General features: G+C 33.5%; 2 protein-coding genes and 1 long non-coding RNA gene across 3 annotated transcripts in view; 1 reads left to right on the top strand and 2 right to left on the bottom strand.

The window, feature by feature from the left end:
• Positions 1 to 6,590, bottom strand: part of LOC111509559 (uncharacterized) — a 61,346-nt gene extending 54,756 nt beyond the window's left edge. Inside the window, exon 1 of the long non-coding RNA XR_012466743.1 lies at positions 4,481 to 6,590. This is a non-coding gene — a long non-coding RNA (uncharacterized lncRNA). The remainder of the gene's footprint in view (positions 1 to 4,480) is intronic.
• The window catches only part of stet (stem cell tumor), a 238,538-nt gene extending 224,578 nt beyond the window's left edge, over positions 1 to 13,960 (top strand). Inside the window, exons 6-8 of the mRNA XM_074179890.1 lie at positions 8,602 to 8,744; positions 11,531 to 11,799; positions 12,557 to 13,960. Of these exons, the coding sequence (XP_074035991.1) occupies positions 8,602 to 8,744; positions 11,531 to 11,799; positions 12,557 to 12,861 (717 nt within the window). The 3' untranslated portion in view covers positions 12,862 to 13,960. The remainder of the gene's footprint in view (positions 1 to 8,601; positions 8,745 to 11,530; positions 11,800 to 12,556) is intronic.
• A 2,031-nt stretch (positions 13,961 to 15,991) lies between these two features.
• PGS1 (Phosphatidylglycerophosphate synthase 1) lies at positions 15,992 to 24,291 on the bottom strand. The gene is made up of 4 exons (XM_023165320.2): positions 23,240 to 24,291; positions 20,811 to 21,013; positions 17,243 to 17,409; positions 15,992 to 16,294 (listed from the first exon to the last, which is right to left on the bottom strand). Exons 1-4 carry the CDS (start codon positions 24,060 to 24,062, stop codon positions 16,051 to 16,053), a joined length of 1,437 nt encoding a protein of 478 aa, XP_023021088.2. The 5' UTR covers positions 24,063 to 24,291; the 3' UTR covers positions 15,992 to 16,050.
• Positions 24,292 to 24,404: the final 113 nt, after the last annotated feature.

The following is a 24,404-nucleotide window of genomic DNA, read 5'->3' as shown; positions in this document are numbered from 1 at the left end:
CTCATGCGACAGCTGTACAGCGTGCGCACCAGCCATCCTGGGTATTATCGTGGTCTCTCCCCTGTTTCGCATTAAATTAGGGTAAATGTGTCGAAAAACGCGGTTCATTTATTTCGAGAATACGGAAAAAGGCCCCCTCCCCCCTCTGTGTAATCGGAGATGCCGGCAACACAAACACACGTGCCATACGAACCGAAACCCACCTTTAGGAACATCTGAGTAGTTCGGTATCTAAATTTAATAATGAGATCGTTATCGGCTTTATTTATTTACTTTTTGATTTAGGTGCAGTAAAATTAGGTTCGGATGAGGCCGCGTTGAATTTTATGTACACAATATGGTTTTCGGAGAGTTTGGCACAAAGCAGGATAATAAATGTTTTCAGAGGTGCTTTGATTAGTACCTACTCGTACATTTGTCAGTGGCACCTGAGTAGGGTAAGTTCCATAAATAAAAATTTGGTCTATAATTTTCGCTAATAGATTGAGAATGGAATCAGTCTATAAAAACAATTTGTTTCGAAATATTTCAGATTCATAGTGCTATTTTATCGAAAACCTAAACTCCAAAGACCAAAAATTATGTTTAAGGTTGTCATGAGATTCAGAATGGCATCTAAAAAGTTTGAATTACAAAAGTTACCTATGAACAATCAAGAAGAAAAGTGGTTTAAACTCTTTGGGAATATCAGAAAAACTATATATTTGTGACATCTTAAATCTGAAGAAAGGTCCTTGAAAAGCAAGAAATTTCTTGCTTCCGGAACTGTACTTATAGTTTTTAATTAAAAACCTTGAATTTCTCACTCTTCAGAAACAGTTTTATAACCGATACTTTGTTCAAAACATTTTCAAATTTTTTTTGGAAATTCAACCCTTAATATAAGCAATTAGAAAGTATTTACTTTCACAATAATCAAATCAGAAGAATCATGAAATACAAATCAATTGATATAATTCAGTTTATAAAAAAAAAGGAAAAACACACCTCAAAGGTACTACTTTGTTCCCTCCTGTTCATAAAAGAGGACATATGCCTGCTCACTTACAAGCGATTTTGGTGAAATTGGGGACACGTGTAAATCGTTGCATTCATGCCACGTGCCACTATATGGTTGTCTGCAATATGATGAGTAATGCCCGTTATAAGTAGTCTCACTGTGATTCGAAAGTGCATATATATTATAACGACAACGAGCCACATTGTCTGCTGTATAATTGCTCATATATAATCCTTCTATTTTTAAATGAATTACTAAAATACGTGGAAACTTATGGATTGATAGGGACTTCGTGCATTTTCTTCTTTCGTTGCACCTCGAACACGTTGGTTTTTCATCTCCATCCAGAGTTTCCTCTCTTGTGAAGGAATCCAAGCATTGTGACCAACTTAGTTGTACATTTCTGTGTGGTGTGGGGAGAGATAAATCCCAGAAAGGATCGAAGGATACTGATGAGTATCCACAGTGTGTGCACGTCGTAGTGGATTTTGATTGACCAACGAAATTGTCTACAATCTTAAGAGTTGTTCATATTCAAATATCTCAGACAAAGGACTCTTGCGCTTTTTCGCTGTTGCTCAATTTTTCGTCAATCTCCATTAAGTATGTTATAGCATTTTTATCTTTGTTACAATGTAATAATTTTTCATTATTTCTACTGTTCTTGAATAAACATTCAGCTTTATTTTTTAAGTACAAAAATCTCATTATAGTCATGCACAAAGGCAGGAATCTTGGTCGGACGAATGCAGAAGGCTGTCATTCTTGGTTCTTTGCGTCTGCTTACGGCACACTATTCTCGGACCCAATGTTCACTTACCCTACGGTATGGGGAGTGGTCATTGGTTGATGATGCTGGCGCGCCCTCACGACTGGATCGAAGTTTCGTGGGCTGAGTTCAATCGGCTCAACCGATTTTTGGAAACTGAAGCCAACGGTTGTGTTAATTGATGAAACAGGATATTTGACACAAATAATTATGTTAAACAAGTATTGTTGAAGTATAAACATTAAAATATTTATTATCATCTTACCAATAAGAACGTTACTGTATCCAGGATGAAGTATTTCGTTTTCTGAATTATAAATTTGAATTTTCTCCGTATTATAACCAGATATTATCGTGATTGTCGGCAGCAGGCTTTAAATCTTCTCCCGCCATTCCGAAACATATTATTGGCATGTGTAACGAGGCGAAAAAAGGCGAAATATCAAATATCGCATTACTAATATTTATGATCTGCTCGCTTTCATACTCAACAGTATGCCGTGCATTCGGTTCAATCTTGGCACTAGAAGAAAATAAAGCAAAAAACAGAGTAAAAATGCGGGAACCGCATATTACGTAACCGTACGCGCGGAGCAATAATTATAGTTTTAATAAGGGTAATAAGAAAGGCGATAAATTGTTCGGACGTTTAAGAGGAAGTGGATCTTGTAGATTCCAGTCTTCGGCGCGATTATAAACAACCAGTTGGAATTCGAAGAGTGCATATTGAGAGGAATTTCCGATTTCCATTGGAATGCCATGTAAAACAGCTGCCTGCCTGCGGCCTTGTCGCACGCTACGATTGGCAATGAACTGATTTGCAAAATATGCAAGATAAGTCAGTACGAAGAAAGGATCAAGAGTTTTTATCATCTCATTATCACAAGTCATCTGAATCGGCGATCTTTTGATATCTTCGTTAAAAGTTGTTACCGAGGATAGATATATCGTAGGCACGTCTGCCAGAAATTGGGAAAAACCAAAGCAGGTGTCTATTACTGCTGAACTACTGACTTCTGCTCGATTCTCTTGCAAATACCAGGAGTATTTGAAAACAAAGAAAAAGAGGACATCAGAACAAAATCGTCATTTCGTTTTCCAGGAAGAGAGGGATAGAGATAATAAGAGAGAGAGAGAGAGAGATAATAAGAGTGAAAAGGAAATGGACAAATCGGAGTGGTTGAAAGATGAAAAAAGTTTTGAAAGCAGAAAATAGCTGCAGATGCTGAAAGAGACGAAGGAAATCCTCTGAAATGCTGTGAAGAAGAAGGGTTTTTAAAGGCTAAAAGAATATTGAAAGTGCTAAAAAAAGTACCAATAATATGGGAACAAAGGTGAAACATCGGGAAGAAGATACTTAATTACACCTTAGTTTAAAAAAACTAATCTATAAAGAGTTCTTTTCGATATAATATCAGTAATTTTCTTCCTGATTGTGTGATATTCTATGCCATTTGCAATTTTCTATGCCAGACATTCGTGATTACCGGATATATTGTCTTACGCTTTTTGGTTGGCGCTTTATGTTTAGTTATCCTATTATTTTAAAAACTAGTTGTTTCGATCCCAATTTTTTTGTTTTGCTTATCAAGGTTCCTTGTACATATAAATGAATTTCGAAATTTTAAATTTGTTTTTCTGAACATTTGAGGTTTCCACTTTTTCAAAAAAGAAAAAACTATTTCCAAAATATATAATTGGAACACCACAAAAACCCCCCCTGTATAAGGTCTACCTGCAGGTAATAATTTATTAATGATGAAACATTTAATAGCTTTAGCTTTTCATAATTAACTGTTGAATATCAAGATATTTTCATGCTGGTGTTCTCAAATAAAGTTCATTTGTTATGACGAAAACCATACGTGTATTCGAAATATATTGTTCCGTGAATGTAAACAAAATTTAATAACGATCCTTTTAAAATAGTTAACTCGAGCAACTCCGAACTCCGTAGAGATATCTATATTTAAACGCGTATTCTTACTTCTGAAACGAAAAGGCAATAAAAATGTTTTGACTGTTTCCCCCTTAATGGTCTTTCTGTATAGTCTATTAAAAACTAAAATTCGGGGTACGTTCAAATAAGACACCTTGGCGCGTGCCTATTTCCCTCTCGAAAGTCTAACATGTGTTTCCACGATTACAGAAACCCCGAAATGCCGACCTTCGAGATTGATAACTTCCTATGCAGATGCTTCGAGTTCGGAAATTTACCTTAATGACATGAACCAGTATAAATTTAGACTATTTTTAAATTTAAGTAAACAACTAATCGGCAAGTTCTCACCTTTATTTACGACCTGATTAAATGTTTGTTCAATTTGGTAATTCGACGTTGAAATGTTTTTTCAACGGAGAGATGGGTGGGTATTCAGTGAATTGCTCTTGGTCAGTGTAAAGTTTGAGTTTATTTTCATACAACACATAAACTCTAGTACTTGTTCTGGGTACTTCTTGTAAAAATAGTAATCCAGTAATACTAAGAGCGATGATATTATTTTATTGAATTATGTAATCGATGTTAAACTGAACTGGTCACTTAATATCGACATAGGTTTTGAATGCGCCACTCCTATTTTCTTTATACATAAAACTATTAGACAGCTTGGACTTTCTCGGGTGTAAGTACTTTTTTAACATATGACATACTACGAGTACCTATTGAGAAGTTTTCCACAAGTACGGTTCCGAAGCGGAAGGTTACTTACTTGAGAGGATCAGAGAAGCGTCTCCTGTATGATGGATGCAGTTAGTATCCTGCAGTGACTGGAGGTGATCTTTCTTAAATGCTTCATAAGTTACCTATTTCTCAAGCCTTATATTTGTGTTGCTCACTTGCCTGATGAAGATAGTCGCAGACTTACTGCCGATCAGGTTGTAACTACATTGGGGAAAACATTCCACGTGTCTTTCAACTTTGAAATGGATTATTTTAACAAGGAAATTCATGCTATGTTATCAATGTAGCACTCTTCTGTGTCTGCCCTGCCGAGATCGAATCTGGTTTTCTGCATTCAGTTGAGCCCCACTCTCGCCAGCTGACCTGAAAATCGCTCACTAAGTGAAGTAATCGGCTTCTTTATGAAGCTGGATCTTTTTGGTCGAGTTTAAATAGGTGTGAGCCACAATAAACCCTCGCGGGTTGCAGTGGAGGGTCGAGAGGACCCATTCACTTTGGATGTATCTACTATTGTGAGACAACTCATGTCATGTTCATAGGATTTTTAATGTACAAAAGAAAGTAATCAGAATTATTAATTCGTAATTCATCCACTTTTTCAAAAAGAATAAATAGTGCATGTTAAATTTTAAAAAATCTAGAGGGAAAAATACGATACATTACTTGTAAGATCAGCAAGACATTGAATGGTTATGTCGGACAAAAACTCTTCGAGATAGTGAATTCATTCAACTAATCACCACAGGTGAAAAACTTTAATGCCGGCTATTTCAAAATGGAAATTGAATCAATTTTATTCGGGCACCTTTCGATTGACGAGTTTTTGAATATGTGTTCGATTCACTTTCAAAATATTTTATTGTTTTGACTTTCAGTGTGTTCGTCATGTGTATTTTTATGTAATTTGTATGTAATCCGAGTCTATGTGTATTTTTTGTATAAATACCCTTATCTGGTATTTTATACGATATACGTCTCGGGAATTGTAATTTACTTTCACTTTAGTAACAAAATTAATTTCCAACAACTGTACCAATGATATGTAAAATGGTGAATCTATTCTATCAGATATGTGATTCAAACATTTCCTATGAACGTAGATATAATAATATATTCATTGGATTTGAATGGGGTATATTGTTTCAACTAGTTCATAATACATTGCAAGAATGTTTTTTGTCGCATAATCGCAGTGATTTCGTTAGATATAGTTTCATGAAGGTTATAAATCTCGCATATAAATGAATTTCGTTCGCTGTTTTATCTATTATCAATGTTTAAGTATTTTTCTGATGATGTTAACTTGTCTAGCGAAACGTGCATCGAGAGAAAGAGTTCTGGTTTTTAGAAAGACAAAACACAAGCGGTCTCTGTGCGAAAGTAGCAATTCACATTGGATTTGAATCGCTGGAGATTGAATTCATTTGGAAAAACATTATCAAGAAGTTCATTCCACATAAACACAGTTCTCCAAATGAAAGAGTTCTTAAACAGTGAAGATCGAGGTGTACTGAGTTGAACCTTAAAACGATGAGCAGCCTCAGTCCGTCACGTATTTCTGATATGTACCGCTCTTGGTGGAATCAAACGTGCCAAGTCACTTGAACACCTCCCATGAAAGTATCAATAAAAGTGAGAGAGAAACCTCCAACCTTTCTTCGATGTTCCAGACCATCAAAGTTGCAAATGAGCTCCATACATGAGAACAATATTCCAAAGAAGGTCTGATCTGAGCTTTATAAAGCATCAAAAGTTTGTTACTTTACTGGAAAGTGGTACATTCAGCTATCACATAAGCTATCCTTAACTAGTTCATTAGTCGAAAAACTGACTTTTTTCCAATTCGGTTACGTAAATAACCACTTTTTATTGAGTTTACTAGGTGGGTCGTCTGTTACATATTTTTAGTCACACTTCGGATATTCTTAAAACTTTATTTTATTTATTTTACCTTCGAGCTAAATATATGAGCAATATATAAAGAGAGCGGTAGCTTGGCGATCTAGGAAAAACAAATCAAGGACTGTGTGAGACAATCCTGAACATCATTTGAGATAGTTTTCTACAAAGTGTAGGTAACTTACACTTATATATGTACGTTTCTGCATGTATCAAGTGTTCCAAATCTCTGAAAACTCATTCCGAAAAAGTGTTGGGATTAATTGTCTACTCGTCAATATAATCATTTAATTTCATTCATATCTAAGACTGAAATGTGATTTTCAATATATGTCCAACGATAAAGCTCATTTGCGGCGTTGTATGCTCTATGAGTTCAGAACCGGCAAAACTTATGAGAACACCTCAAAAGTGTTCCCGAATTCTGTGAGTTACCGCACTGTTCGTCGTTGGTTTGGAAAGTTTTCCAATTGAGACTTGTTTTTTGGAAGATCGCGTCAGAAATGCAATCATCAGAAGTGGAATATTAACCAACCATGGTCGTAACACAGAGCAAGAGCAGAGAAAAATGATGCTGTGTGTCTGATGGAATATTTTGAGTGTCATCCATTTCGAATTTCTGGAAGATGAGAGGACAATCAAGTATATTCCCTACAGTCAACAATTGCAAAAACTTTCCGAAAAACTCATAAGTGAACTTGGATGAGAGGTTTTGTGCCACATTCAGCTTATAGTCCAGATATAGCGGCTTCAGACTCTCACTTGTTTCGAATCAAGAAAACTGCGATTTTTAATGAAATGGAATTATGAAGTTGTCTGAACTTTGGAAGAAGGTGATCAAATAAAGCGTCAAGTATATTATCGACTAACTGTATCCATGGCATTTCTATTGTTTTCGGAAAAAACTTTCTCAACAGAAGTGATTCAATGTATTACCAGGATAGGAATTTTATAACATATAATTTCCACAATATTTTTATGTTGGAATTCCTGATTCCAACGTTTGGAATGCTGTCTAGCAAAAGGTAGTTTTGGGTAGTTTGAAAAAATGGTTTGACAGAAGTTGTATTTGAGCGCTCTGGCCCCATGAAAAGTTTTGAGGTTCATAGTATTCCAATTTCTTTCAGAAATAAGATTGTTCGATTTCCAAAACGTTTGTCGATATGATTTCAGACAGAATGTTGGGTTTTTCCACGCATATCATTTAAAAAAACGCGACATCAACTAATTCCGAAGTAAGAACCGTGAGAACCGAGAACTAGTCCTATTTCATGAGTCATTGAACTTTTTTTTTAGTAAAGTTGATTTTTACGTTGCTTGATCCTTTGTGTTTATTGTAATCATGAATAACGTTTCAACGAATTGTATGGCGCCTCCGATTAGCATCGCTTGGTGAACCGAGAAGATTCATTCTCCTTATCCATTGACTTTTTATAAAATTATCTGCTAACTCCGGGTCGTATTTCAGAATCATCAATTATGCGGTTTTCGGTATATCTGAACACACACTCTGGGTGAAAATGAAATATTCGAATTGTACTTGGCAACTTTGTTAAGAGGTTCTGATGCATTTATATTTAATTTACTATTTTATTTATAATTACCTTCCTGATTGACAATTTTTTTAACAAAATAAATGTAAGATTACAATTTTGGACTGCACTATTTTTTACACTGATCTTTTACTGAAATTTGGTTTTTCTTCGAAACGACCTCCTGTTTGCACTTTCTCTTTATATACTTATCTAGATCAACAGAAAGAGAAAAATAACTTTTTTCCAGTAATATAGTACTTATACCACTCCTTATTTCCAATGTGAGAAATAATTTTGTATTTTCAATTTGTCGTTTATGTCATACAAGATATTTTAAATTTTAGGTTACAATTGTACAAGCTTCTACAATCTATGATAAAATTCAATGCCAACCTTTCTTTTTGTTTGAATACAGGAATTCTCTAGAGAGTCCAGAGGTGTCCAATTCAAATGAAAATGTTTCAATTAAGTGAAATCCAATCTTTTCAAGAGTAGTGCGACTCATGTGATATTTTGTAAATGTTAAACAAAAAGCAGGCGACTTTGAAATGGAAAAATATACCTTGATATCGTTTTTATTGAGGGCTTGACCAAACATTGGTACGAATACTTGTCTGATTACCACCGTCATATGGTTCTGGTATTATATATCGTTTGTTTTTTCATGTTGGACCTTTTCCACACACAACCCATTATCGAAACATTTTTTTTTCAGCTAGGATTCTTTTTGTACTACTCCATCACAACCGGCGAACTAAATCCGACAGGACCAGTACCCATCGACTCAATTTTCATATATAGGCCAGACAAAAGATCAGAAATATGGAGGTTTCTTCTGTACATGATGCTACATGCAGGGTAAGATGTATATAATGTCTAATGACTTTAAATAACTTAGAGAATTTCATGTTTTGTTTAACATTTTTCCAACGTTGACGGATATGGAACTACGAATTTTGTTTTGTGAAAACTATGAAAAATGAGGACAAGATAAACTTGAGCGATTGTAACGGCATTGATTTTCAAAATTCTTTATTTATGGAGAATTACGAGAACTATATGAGTATAAATGGTTTCAGCAAAATTATTTATATCTTCGTTCCACCATCAGTTTGTGCCTAAACTATTTTACTAAAGGCGAGATGAATAAATGATTAAATCGCAGCTTTGAAAAATCTTTCTTACACAAATGAAGATAATTGAAAACCATCTGCTAAAAGAAAAAATAAAAAAAGTAAGAATTATATATACCTAATAGTTTCTGTACTTCTCAGGTTCTTATTGATTCCTTTCATTTTTTTGATGAATTTAACTTGACAATTCGGAAAATGAAAAATCGCTTTGTTCGAATGATGTTTTCAGCACCGTATTGAAAACTCCACAGAGGTATTCAAAACATTGGTTGCGATTTCAGCTGAGAATTATCGTTAATATTGATTATCTATATTATTTCATGCCTTTTTGGAATAAAATCGGAAAATTTCAACATTACATACTTATTGATAATCTTGGTCAATTTTGTAGGAATTTTTCGAGAATTTATCGCCTGGAAACATTTCATTATAATCTTGTGTGGGATTTCTTCTCAATAAAAAAGGTAAATGAGTCAACTTCGTAGTATTTTTATATGAAATTTGAAGTGTCTCAGTTCACTGAGACAATCCATATATTGTGATTAGTCATAATTATTTTCCTGAATGAGCAAGGAATTCAGAGAAATTTTGTATGTATTGAAGAAATGATGGATATCATATCATACATTTTTTCTTCATTGTTTTGTCAATTTCCGTACAGCTAAATACTGACAATACTGTTTCCATCAGTTGTTTATCAAATTTTGAACAATATCCGATTACTCGAATTAGCTATAATAAATCCCGAAGTGAATGCGGAACCATATAACTAGTTTGTAAAGTCGCCAACTTTAAAAAACTGTATCATTTTCACAAAATCTGGAAGTCCGCCAATAATATATCATTCATTCAAAACCTAATAATTTGTTAATAATGACAATACGAATGTGATACGCGGTACACCGTGGCACAGATGAAGTACAATTTCAATGTTCGAATTGGGTAAACTAGGACCATCCTGTCATTAAAAAATTGAACGCGACTTCCTGTGTTCACTTTGAAAGAGATTATGCTTATTAAATAATAGGTGGTACTTAATCAAGTCGAGCGATTCATCTCATCTTCGACCTCGAAAGCGAATCGTAATTGGAAAAGTGCCAAACAACATGAACCAGCAACAATTCTGTTAATGATATATGGTGAGAATTTAATTTAATCAGATTATCGACAACCGATCATATTCATTTTTCATAGCAGATTAAATTGCAATTTCGTGTATTATCTTTTTTTTTTATGTAGGTATCTTTTTATGAATTTTCGGATGTCGAAAAAAATTCTAATAAACACTACACATAAAGATTGGGATCGATGTTTTTCCTTCTTATTTCTTTGTCATCAACGCTTTTGTTCCACAAGATTCTGGTTTCTTACCTTTTTTCTACAGTACATCAATGGCCTGCGTATTGGAAAAGTTTTTTTTACATAGCATACTACCATACAGCGCCCCAATGCAGTAAATAATTGAGACTAACCCCGAATAACTAGGCAGAACTACTACGATTCAGCACTGTCACGTGTTCAAAAGGTCGTTTCAAGTAAAATTAACCTAACTTAATCGAACCTAACCTGACTTACTCAAAAATATTTTTCAGATGTTTCAATTTTTGTAGCAGTAGACGCTTGTCTTATTTATAGCTGATCGATATAAAGTCATGACTGGGTAAGAAAGTTTTTAGCCTTCTATTTCTCCATCTTGATGCAAAAAAATGTGAGAATCTTCCGCATTCACTTCGGGATTTATTATAGCTAATTCAAGTAATCGGATATTGTCCAAATTCAATGAACAAATCTATCAAGATGGGGAAGTAGAAGGCCAAAAACTTTCTTTCCCAATGATTATTCTCTCCTAAAACTAAAAGTATACCTACCCTTTCAATTTGAGCAAAAGTTCTGATGTTCTGTATCACTAAATCACTCAAGCTTTTTTCTATGAATGAGTTAGCTGTAACCAAAGGAAATTGAAAGTGTGTCAACTAGCTGTTCTTATACCAACGCAGATAAACCGAACTTCAACAAAAACTTATTGTAATGCATAATGCCCTGTTTGGCAAGCTGTGGGTTATTACTATGAAATATTTCAATATAATTCATTCATTACCAGCACACTGATATCCATATATTTGGAGAACCGACTTTTTGGACACCAACACATATATCTATCATCAATTTACAGTATACAAGGTAACGGATGATAGATTACTGAAAAATAAGGGGGTCATTCTGTTTCAGAAAAAATATTCATTTCGAAATACCCTGTATTTGTACCGAAAGCTTAAGATAAGGCTTAAATGGGACTTTCGTGTAAAGTAGTTAATATTATGGAATAACGAATAGTAAATCATATTTTCCACAATGTCTTTTTTTAATAGTTTTTATCGAATTTATGATATGATAAAATTGATTCATTAAATGAGTCACAATCTCGAAGGAATTATATTTTATTGTTCTGGAGCTGCAATGAATATAGGGATGCAAATCAAATATTGCTAACTTATCTTTTTGTATTTACAGATGGCTCCATCTTGGATTCAACTTGGTAGTTCAACTGTTAGTAGGTCTACCATTAGAAATGGTCCACGGTTCCGGGAGAGTCTTTCTTATCTATATGGCTGGAGTAATAGCAGGTTCGTTGGGCACATCAGTATTCGATAACGATGTCTACCTCGTAGGAGCTTCTGGGGGAGTATATGCTCTACTAGCTGCTCATTTAGCCAATGTACTACTCAATTATAACAATATGCAGTGTGGCATATTGAGGCTTTTCGGAATTTTCGCTATTGGTGAGTTGCATTATAGCCTCAAGTTGATTTGAATATGTCTAGTATTTCATTTACCAAAATAGGCACAGCTGCAGTGTAACACTAATATATCGAGGTGTATATAGGAACGTGCTACAACCTAGCTTTCTCCATCCTAATTGAAAATTCTACAAAATATCATTTGTAAAAAGTAGTCTACTTGAGACTGTTTTACTATTTTCGCCTTATGCCAACAAAACCCACATATTTATCATTACATGTTCACTCGTTTTTTTCAATCAAAAATCTACTCACTTCAATCTAATCCTTTCAAATTTTTGTCTCATCGAAACGCTTTCTGATTTGTTGACGTCATTAGTCTGCCCATAAATTATAATCGAAAACCAGACTCCATTAAAAAACTTTTGTTGACAGATTTCATACATTGATGTCAGATCTGATACATTTTAATAATCCAATTGGAATATTTGGATGATTTCTCGTAATTTGAAACGAACAAACAAACAGGATAAGCTGAATGAAACCGTTTGATTGATGATTTAAAAAGTTTTCACACAATATTTTATTGTTATAAAAGTATGTATATTTCCTTAAAGTTAGTACTACTGCGCATTCGCGCCTATATACAGAACTCGATGATAATCGAATAGGTACAAAGGGTTATTTTAAGTCATCAAATATATATCTGCATTGAGCCTTTTGGATAATACTTCTGATAACTCTCAATAATTTGGTATATGGCACCTGAGAATCTGACTAATTATTTTTTTTCTTTCAGCCTCATGTGATGTGGGATATGCCATATACTCCAGGTACGCAGAGGAAGTGATAGGTTTACCAGTATCGTACGTTGCCCATCTCACCGGAGCCCTAGCCGGCCTAACAATTGGGTTACTTGTCCTGAAGAATTTCGAACAGAAATTACACGAGCAGTTGCTTTGGTGGATAGCTCTAGGTGTTTATGCAGCATGCACCATTTTCGCTATACTTTTCAATGTCATGAACCCTTCGGAAGACTCCATCGAAAATTTGGGCGATGGAGTGAATAGTCAATATGTGATGTTTAATAAGTTTGGGGTATAGCCCATATTGTGAGGAAATAATATTTGTATTATTTATGTAAATATGCTGAGGATCAGTACTTAGTAGCCCTTTTCTTCAACTCTGAAAATTCGTGCTCTCTGAAATTTTCTAATTCTCCATCTAATTTTTCTTCGATTATTTTTGCACACAAATATATTGCACCCCTAACAAGTTTTATTCGAACAATTAGTGCAGGGTAACTGAGTGCTGGTCTACTGAAAAAGTTTTGTACTGATTTACTGTTAAGGCTCAAATATCATGGTTGTTTGATTGTCACAGAAATGTCTTTTTTTGTTCTCAACTGGTCAGGTGTTGAGACAACTCATGTATATATTGTTTCTGTATATAATTTATTTATTTATTCATACCAAAGACTGAAATGAAAGCGTTTTTTGTATATTTTAGTTGTACGTTAGTTTCAAGAAATTATTGTCAACGTCAATGCATTCATTTTTGACGTGAAGTTTCAATGAAAGCGTCAGATAGTTCCTATTTTTATTTCACTCAATCTGTGAATCTAGTTTTTTTAAATAGTATTCCACACTCCATATTCGCAATAATTCCATAAATATTCATTGACAATAATTTCTGCGAATCTGAAACTTTATTATGAAAGTCCGTTATTGTAATTCATCCAAACTTGAGGTTAGATCAAGATTTCCTGAGTTACATGTTACTCTAGTTTGGAATGTAATTTGGACTTTGCTTACATTTTAAAATTATGGGAAACGAGAGAAATGAAAATACGGATGTAAGTGAAGTTTGAACCATTTTTTTGTGTGATATAACTAGTCATAAATTTAAAAATAAGCAAAGCCTACCAAAGAAAGTACTAGTTGATGATTGATATTTACACAAATGATGAAAACCCACAGATCGCCTTACTGAGGAACACAAATATCACTTTTTCACAAAGAAAATAAATGTATTTTTTTACACTCAGGTAGAAACAATGATATTGAAATGTGAAATAGTTTTGAACTGTTAAAAAGTTTCTTTATTCCATATTTGTTATATTCAGTTGTTTGAACCACCACTACTATTTGCTTCGGCAACTGCATTGTGAGAAATGAAAATAATAGAAATTTCGATTTGAAAATGATTTTTTGTTCAGCCAACACAACCTTCATTACTCCGACTACAGATAGTTCATCAGAAAAGAACATTTTTCTAGTATATCCCAAAAAAAGCCACTGAAACTAATTATTATTCCAGAGGTATCCGAGGATGACTTTATAATTGGTTTCAATAGGAAGCGATATGTCTACATAGGCGACATAATTAGTTGAAAAATAATATGCGGAGTAACGCAAGGATCAATACTGGGACCTGTTTTGTTAATTATATATCTCAAATCTTTGGCTACAGTGAATTTATTTGGGAAATGGCAAATATTTGCTGATGACATCAATTCAGACCTATATCAAATATCAGAAATGTCTATATCAATGGATTTAGAGGCACTCTGAATCCAGTGGCGTAGTGATTATTTCAATAAAAAAATCGCTAATAAAAAATCCAGATTTTCGACTAAGATAAAATATCGTAGTATGCCCTGAAACTTTAATAAACATTTCAAATTTTGTCCCAAGGTAGACCTTTTAGTACTTGACATTTAAAAAAAAAATATTAAAATCGATTTACAACTTCAAATTTTAGGGGGGTGTTTCCATTAAAAATGGGTCACACTGTATTTTATAATTGGAGTGTGCATTTATCTGTGCATCAAGCCAGCGTATATTTGGTCTGTCTCAAGGGTCAATAAATGTAAAAACTACTCTTTTGGTACATTGAAATTTACACAGTTTTCAAAGCATATATTTTTAAATCAATTATTGATTAATTTTAATTTCATCTCTATGAAAAATAATGCACTGAAACACTTGCTTGAAGAATTAATTTTAAAAAGACTGACAAAATTGTATTTCAAAATCAGCTGACAGTGAGTAGCACACAAATGTTTGTCTTATTTGTTATCAACAGGAATTAAGTTATCACTTTTCTAATGATGGTGGAATTTATATTGAAACATTCATTATTGATATTTATAATTTGAGATCTTCAGTAATATATTGCAATTACTAGCTAAGATTCTTGGGTTTACTAGTATGTTAAAGCTAGTTCTTTGTTATCCTCAAGAAGTGAGAACAACTCTAGTATCTCTAATGAATGATGTGTTGATTGTATGAAGTAATATCAAATGTAGTATTTATAAATATAGCTGGGGATGTGTTTGTTAAGATCTATCTCTCCCCTGATCTGGTTATTGAATCGATGGAGATACACATAACCATCAAGTTACCTTGACATCTTCGTTTTTTCAATCAATCAATCAAATATACTTTATTGTCTGAAGAACTACATCTTGTAGACAAAGTCATAAATAATATGTAAGATACAAAAATCTACATAAAAAAAACATACACAATTTCAACAAAATACAATAAACATAAGCTAAAAATGTGAAATACACTGAGATATTCAGCTGGAAATAAGACATAAAAATAAAAGTTAAGATCCAAGTGAATCGTCAAGATACTCCTGAACTGAATAATAGGCCCTATCAACAAGTAGCATTTTAACTGCTTTTTTGAATTTGTTAAGCACTATAATTTCTTTAATTCGGACTGGTAAGTGGTTAAACAGTTTGATCCCGTTGAATATAATTGAATCCCTAACAAGGGAGCTCGCAGGAATAGGCAGATCTATGTTACTATTGTGGCTACGAGTGTTATATGAGGAAGGGGGAGATGCACAAGAATATTTTTTTTTATCAAGCAAATTGATTCCAAGATGAACAGGGCAGCTACTGTCAAAATACTGTGAGCTATGAAAAGAGGCTTGCATGGATCCCTGGGAGCTGCTTTGCACATATATCGGACAGCCCTTTTTTGGAGCACAAAAATCATTTGAAATAAATCTCTAGAACAGACTCCCCAGAAGGCAATTCAATATTTAATATGGGGATCTATTAGAGCGAAATAAGCTGTTCTTGAATGGGATGGAATGGAAATCATCTATATTATCGCCTGCCGCGTCCAGAAAACTAAATTATCGTGAGTCTGCAGAATTTCTTCTGATTAAAAAAATGTAATATTTTTGTTTCAATAAATGGGGTGAAGAAATCAAATTTTTATAAACAATTCTCTGTAATAAATAACTGTTGCCTTACAAATAATTTGCGTGGATTCAAAAATAACTTCGGAATAGAGTCACATATGCATATACCCATGCAGGAATTCGCCTTTCAGTTTCAGCTGGAGATGCTAATTCATACAAGTTGGAGCATTCTTCATGGAGACTTTTTCTCAAATCTTCATTTTCCGCAATTATAGCCAACTGTGATTCCAAATCTTTACTAACTGATCTATGCCCAAAATTTGGAGATCCAATCAGAGTCAAGGATGGCAATTCCTCACCTGGTTGGTAATACCTTTAAAAAACATTATTTTAGGGTTTATTATCATTCCAATAGAGTGGGCAAGAATTCAAGTTTGGGAACGTTTTTTGTGCAAACAAAATGCACATTTTGTGCATTGTGCATTCCCATTTCATTCACACGGAATTCTTACATTTATAAAACTAAAAATATGCATGAACAGGATCAAGTTGTTATTTAAAGGTGTTCACACAAAAAAGGAACATGAAATTTACTACTTTTTTTTTATTTGGAAAGCTACATTTCACAGTGCTGTTACAACATTTTGGTCACTCAACTGTTCATAAAGTGGAAAAAGTGTCTATTAAAAATTTGAAATATTTAAAGAAATGTTTTAAAAAGTAGACGATATCGTGAAGAGAAAGGATAAAAATAAATAAATTCAACATAAGGAACTAAGAACCAAAATGTCGTGCTTTGGCAAAAATGTCAATTGTTACTTAGAGAGAATAGTAAGAAATGTATTTTATAGGAAATTTCCCATATTATTTTGTATAAAAATGAAGGTCGAGATTGCAGACCCCAGTTAAAAATTTGAATTAATGAAGAAGAAAGAAAGAAAACTATCGAGTTCAAAATAAACTCTTTAAAAAAGTTTCATCCAGTTACAAACTGAAAAAAAAATACATTTGAAACAACTACTTTCAAAAGTTGAATGTTCTTGTTTCGATTGGGCTTTTTCTTCCAGTTTGTATCTGAAATGAACTTCTGAAACATACACATCTTTATAAAAAGTTCACTTCGAACTTATTTGCTTCATTCTCTTCTTCAAAATTTTCTAGAATTTTTTGTATAAAGGAACAAAGGAAGTCAAAAAGATTTTCACCCAAAAATTATTCTCTTCTAAAAAATATCCCCCGTTACAATTTAATCTGTGTAATCATTATCCTAAAATTTGAATTGCATTGTAATTACATTCAACTGCCGTATTTTTTAACCTACCATAAACCTTTTGCATGATAAGTCCAACCACTTCGAAGGTATTCAAACAGTTTGATTCGATGTTGCTGTCCTTTTTTAGAATATTTCTCTTTGAACTCTTTAGCAATCAGTGAGTAGGCATACGGAATTCCTCCTGCTGGTCCTTTAGCACCATAAAATCCATTAGCCTTGAAGCAGATTAAAAAATGCACTTTGTTGACAAGAATAATGCAATTTATAAATATACTAGCCTATTACTTGATCGAAATTGATAATACTATCTGAATTATAAAACGAAATATATATATTATGCAACTTTCTTTAGTACAACTTTTTGATTTTTTTTTAACAGTTAATGATCAAGTTTTTCTTTTTCTGGGCCAATACCTTAACCTTGCAAAAGTTTCACAAGTTTCATCAGACCAGGTCAATAATAATAATATTTATATTTTTCGACTCTGAACGAGGTGACCACAACTCTGTCACCGAGTTGGAACCCGTTCAGCAAAAAGCTCAGATAAAAGCCGCAGAGATCACTTAACTTCTGAGGAGACACAAGGATAAGCCAATGCATGGGGTCTTCTTCAATAACATTGGCTTATCAAAGCGCCTGACGTTCGCTTTTCTCAGGTCGAGTGGGCTGAAGTCGGAAACTGAGGGGTTCATCATGGCTTGCCAGGATGGTGTCTTCAACACCTTAGTCTACCGCAGTCGCGTGATGGGTATAGATGTCCCTGACACGAGGTTCCTGCCGTGAGGCGCCCGTTACCCTAATGCACTTGCTATCAGCATGTCCACCATATACGGTCTCGGCCTATATTCATCGACATAACGCGGCTCTAAGAGTGCTATATTACCATATACGGCACTCTTACGGTATTGACGAGACACCGGTATTGCCCTACGCTCCGGGGGATATTGAATCCGTTGTGGGGAACGAGAAGTGCCGAATTTATTGGAACTATTCGTTTCCCACCCTCAGGCTCATACAAGCTAATGAGCCTGATGTAGTCCTTCTCGACCACCAGACCAAAACGATATTTGTCGTGGAGTTTTCAGCTCCTGGCGAGACGAATATCGTCAGAAAAGAGGAGAAAAAACGGATAAAATATTGAGATTTTCTCTTCGAACTCCGCAGACTCTATCCAGATCACTCTGTCAAGATGGTTGTTCTGATTATTGGAGTCCTTGGTGGAATGATGTCCTCTCTACTCTCGAATCTTAAAATCATACCGGCTTGCTGCACTAAGGCAGAAATGTTAGCCGCACAGATGCAGAAGGCTCACTGCGCTTGCTCAGGGCACATGATTTTCGGACCTAATGATCACTTACCCCACGGTGTGGGGAGTGCTCATTGGTTTATAATGTATCAGGGCTTCGGGGGATAGGGCCCGACCAGCGCACACTACAGTGAAAAAAAATTATACACCATATTGACTACATGTATATAACAGAGATTCGGTAAATAAATGTAGACATCACAGAAGCAACATTTTCAAAAAAATGTTCCTTGTGCGTGATATTGCCAAATTCTAAACTATGACCAAACTAAAAAATATGTAAGAGTACTTACTCTATACAAGCATAATGAATTGAATACAATACAATGAATAGATAAACTGTTGAAATTAAATTAGCATAATGAATTGAAAATAAAAAGGTTGTCACTCTATTCATGATTTTATGAAAACTCGATTGTAGGTGTAAAATACTCAATCTAATTAAAAACGAATTCAAACAATTTCGCCTTTAATGACTTTTCTTGACAGTTATTATTTTTTCATCTGTCTAATTCTCCAACAACCTATGATATTTATCAAACAACTTATACATAGTGATGAACAATTAACTGATATAAAAAAATACAAATAAAATAAGTAACAGTAGGCTCTTGTGTTTAGTACCCAACTATTTCTTATGACGTTCCAAGATCAGTTTTACCAGTGGTGTGTTTGTATTCTACTGACTACAGCCAAAACCAATCTTATTGTAATGAGCCTTTTTCCTGAGAATAGTACAGCGAACGTGTCACGAGAGGCAGCACTAGTAGTAGGGACAAACAAACTATTCACATTTAAAACAGTGTTATTTACGTAATATCAATTTATTATTTAAAAATATAAATCTGATATAAAAAATTATTTTGTGCTAGTATAATGCCAACAAAGCATTGTTGTTTTGCGAATTGTACGTCGGATAATCGATATCCGGAAGAAAACGTGTTTTTAATACCATTTATAAAACCTCATATTAATGAGGTTAGATGTAAGGAATGGATACATGCTTCGAGGAAAGTGGATTTAACAGTGCAAAAAATAAATAAATATTTATATGTATGCTCTAAACATGAAATGAAGAGTAAATTTTTCGTAGTTAATTACCATTGATTAGAATGTGACATAACCTCAATCGCTTATCAAAGTATATTCATTTATTATATTTAATTAAATTTATTTCATTACCATCTATATTTGATTCATATTTCATTCGAAAATAAATCTGAAATTCATTATTATTTAAAATTTCTTTTATTACAGTTTGAATCTACCGCTACTCTTTTACTAGAGTCTGTATACTAACCTTTTTATTAATTCACTTTTTTTCCAGTTACTTTTAAATTACGGCATGCAAGCCAATTTAATGTTACAACATTGTTATTCTTTACCGTTCTAAATTTTAGTTGTGCTCCAGGAACATCTTCTTCTGTTAAAAACATTCTTTTTTAATTGTACTTTACCATACTTTATATGAGGATTAGGCAGTGTTTATCCCTACCGAACTACTAGCGCTTCTAGTGAGTGATTTTTTGTACTTCAGGAAAAAGGCACATTGTTTTGAGATATAAGTTATTCCAAGAAAGAAAAAAAAAAGTGATTAGTGTTAATAAGTAGAAATGTGAATCTGCTGATGAGGAATCTGATCCCGAATAAGTAGATTTAAAAGGTAGTGAAACAGAGAAAAACATTTAGGATAGGGGTGAAAGTGATTTTTCTGAAAATAAATGAGTATATTGAGATTAGAAGACAAACAAAAATATGCAAAATATAGATATTTGACAATACTGCTCTGAAAATGATAAACAGAGTTCAAATCAGTATTTACTACTTTTGTTTAGGGAATAATAATAAAAAACTGGTTCGTTAAATTCTATAATGTTAATTTTTTTGTAACTGAAAGTTCAAGTCCTAAAATTCAAAACATTTCTCATTTTGATTGTTTGCATTTAATTACATTAAAAATGAGCATTTCCAATTAGTGTTGCTTTATTTAGTAGATGAATAACTTATTCTAAAAGCCCAAACTGTGACCGAACTGTAAAAGATTATTGCATCAAAAAATAATGAATTTATTGGAGATCAGTCTGACACATAGGCAATGTGACTACTAAAATGTTGAAACTGATTTTTATTATTGTTGTTACCCCTGCTGGTACTAGTCATCAATTACTGTTCTCACTTTTTTCACTTTCGAAAATTTTGTTACTATTATGATTACTGTTATCATTAATTTATTATTAAACTGATGTTTTACTTTGTATCCTGTAAATGGTGAAATATGCTGGGCAATAAATGAATCATCTCTAACCAACCTTTGGATGTGCCATGAGAATATCACAATGTGCTCGACACCTCAGGATCAAAGTATTCATATACTGATTCGTTAAATTGAAATAACCGGTTGCTATTTTCAGCTTACCACCATCAGGAGCTTCAGCAAAAATCCTGTCAGTTATTTGTGCATCTTGTTCTACACCTAACTGTCCTATTTGGATCAAGGGAAAAATCCAAGTATCTAAAAACAAACAACTATCAATATTATATTTGTTGTTTATCCAAATGTTTTCACAAGTAGTTTTATTTTTCCCCTGGGTTTACGTTTACTGGATTGTTTGAGAGCAACAAAATAGTGACGCTTATTCAACATACTCTGCCCCTTTCCTGATATTTGTTGATAAATAAATGTTTTAAGCTGTTCGCTTGAACATTGAAGTTTTTTTTTGTTAGGAGAAAAATCATTTTCCCATTGATATCAGTGCAAGCATTAATCAAAAGGAAATTACAACAGCGTACTAAGTTTACATTGAAATTATATTTTCGAAAATCCAAAACATTCCTGAATATTATAAATTTGTGTACTTTGTGGTGTTAGTGTTAAGCAATCACCCAATAATCTTTCAAAAAAATATCTCAAGGCAAAATACATCTTGATAGTCAATTGCCAGGGGGCACTGACTATTGTGAAATACTTCATATATTGGAATTTTCAGATTGTCTGTAATCGATTTTTCCATAACTTTTCAAGATAGCATGATCAATCAAAATTTTTGCTAGTAAATAATGGTGATGACATGGAATATCAATAGGGACATTGTTACATGAACTCTGTGTATAGAATTATACTGATGACAGACGACTGTCAATGACAGGTAGAACTTTGTACATTCATATTATTAAAAGTTAGTTGCATTGGACTGTGATAGTAATTGCATACAAAGTTGCTTGTGTTTCATGGTGGCAGCGGTAAAAGAATAAAATTGGAGTATAACCATAATAGTTTAAATCCAACTTGGGAAGTTTACAACATCCGGTAGCATTTGAAGCAGAAACAGATTCAGCAAATGCATGGAAAAAATGTAGACAAACACACAGAACTTTACTAGACAGTAGCAGTAGCTGAACAAAAAGCAACCTTCTCGCATGTTTTGGGAGATTATGGTCTCGATATTTATAAAACGTTAAATTTCACTGAAGAAGGCAATTTTCTAATTATAGAAATAATCTTCAATTAGCTGAAAATAACTATTTTTAACCATATAAAAATGAAACTGGTTCTTATTTTTCACCTGTTGTCAGAATGAAGGTCAGTCAATCGATCAATACTTTACGGAATTGAAACAGAAAGCGGCTGATTGTGATTTAGGGATTTTAAAGAGTCATGGAAACAAGTAAAAGATATATCAGTTGGAACTTCAAATAGTAGACAGAATAAGGATCAGATCAGAAAGAAAAGGCAAAAATATAGAATATGAAATGAAAGAACCAAAATCCTTGTCATTATGAGGAATCATAATGATCTCCTGAGGACGCTCCCTTGGTTAGTGAAACACGCGTCGAGAGACTGTAATTTTTGTTCTGGTGTTGGGAAAGTGTTTTCGATAGATTCATTTTATGCCAGAGATTCCAGTACGAAGTATCTTTGAATATCATGTTGAAATACTTAATCCAATCAGGATCAAACAGCTTTACATTATAATATGTCCTAAAAAACAGTGGTGCTCCTATCAACACAACCAGTTATGATACAGCAGGCTCTGAGAAAATGGATTCCAGGGGAAGTAATCAAGAAAGGTGGACCCCTGGACAGTTATTTGGTTGAAACACAAGATGGTGATATAAATCGAAGAAACCGAATTCATTTTTGCTCAATTCCTGACTTCAAGGAAATTTAAGGGTCAGCTCAACCTCCGAATGTAGAAGCAGAATTGGTTCAATCCTCTCGGAAGATAATCACCGTACCACAGACTTCAACAGCGAATTATTTTTCACCTCATCATTGAACTGCACTAAACCGTCATACAGATAAAAAAGGGGTAGAACCAAGCATAACCAGGGTTTGTCCGATAAAACTACCTCTCGAATTTAAAAACAATGATCTTGATTGAAATTCATACATTTAATAGTTTTTCTTTGAAAGGGAATATCTTACATGAGCTCCCTGTATAGAATAATACTTATTACGTTCATATTATTGAAAGTTATTTGCATTGGACTGTGGTAGTAATTACAAAGTTGCTGATGTTACAGACATCAAAAAGTACAAATAGCATTGAAACTGGTTTATAAACATTGATCTGATATTCTATTAGAACAAAAAAACAGTAAAGCTTCAAATCAAGTATTGAAAAATAATCAATTCCATTCATAATGGTCAAAAAGAAGTAGGTAACCACATTTAAAATATAAAAATATTGAAATTGAAAAACTTATAATTGATTCTTTTAAGAAGCATCCTACCTACCAAATCCTTCTTGTTTATGGACATTTTGACTGTTCATTACATCTACAAAATACTGTTCAATTATATCTCCAGCTTGTGTTACAAATTCTCTTTTATTGCCTTCATATGGTGACAATTTCCAATTTGAATGTAACTGGACTTTATTGTTTTTATCCATCTGTAAACTGAATTTCTGAACTTGATCTATTAGTCCACAATAAAAGTCACATAGCGGCTTATCATCAATAACAAAATACCTATCCTGTCGGTTAGTAAAATAATCATTAGATAGGTTAGCACCACTAATAATAAGTTTATCATCAAAAATGTACAGTTTCATATGTTGTAAACCCAACAACTCATTCCAACGATTTGGCATGTATTTCTTCAACAAACCACGTAACTCTGGCGTGTGATAAAGAGATACTCTACAATTCTGATTGTTTTGGAGCAGTAAGGGCTGTAACATAACTCTAGAATTATATTCAAATCGGCTTCCTCTAGTATAGTCAAGCAAGACTCTAACATTCAATTTATTACTTCTGAAGTACTCATTGTCCTTCACCGAATTGACAAGTTTTTCCTCTAGGTTACCATTTCCGAGATAGAGACTTACTAATGTTATACGTTCTTTAGCAAAGCTGCAACCATCTAGTAGTGTTTTGTAAAATGTATCAGGATCTGTGATAATTTTAATACTATTAGCATTAACTGGAAAACATGGTGCAACATCAGTTAGCCAACCGAAAGGTATCGTTTCTTTCCTTGTGAAAGGGTTGTAATAATTCAAGGGCTCTGCAGAGGTTACTGTTTCAAAAACACTGTTTAGAAGTCTACGAATCATATCTACAATTCGTTAGTTTATAACATTTGAAAAATATGAACTTTAGTAACACCTAGATAACTAAACATTTTCAAATATAGAGAAAATGTCTTATGAAAATAAATAATTTCCACACTTTAGGTTAAGTCATCTCAGATTGAAAAATTTTGAACTGTGGTATGGTTAAGGCACAGTTTACTATTCTGTGGTTAAGGTAATGGAGTGACGTAATAAAAGAACATTATTTGCTTCAACAACTATAAAAAGATGAAGAGATGCTCGTCTTGGCATTTACGTCATTCATACACTCAACGTCGGTTGGATACGTCACGATGTTTTACGTCGTGCATTATGATTTCTGTG

This window comes from Leptinotarsa decemlineata, unplaced genomic scaffold (assembly GCF_025532065.1).
Source record: "Leptinotarsa decemlineata unplaced genomic scaffold, Ldec_3_MD MMD2_tig00026282_RagTag_RagTag, whole genome shotgun sequence".
In the NCBI taxonomy this organism is placed as follows: Eukaryota; Metazoa; Arthropoda; class Insecta; order Coleoptera; family Chrysomelidae; genus Leptinotarsa; species Leptinotarsa decemlineata.
The sequence above is the reverse complement of the archived record's forward strand: the minus strand, read 5'-3'. Positions and strand labels throughout refer to the sequence as shown.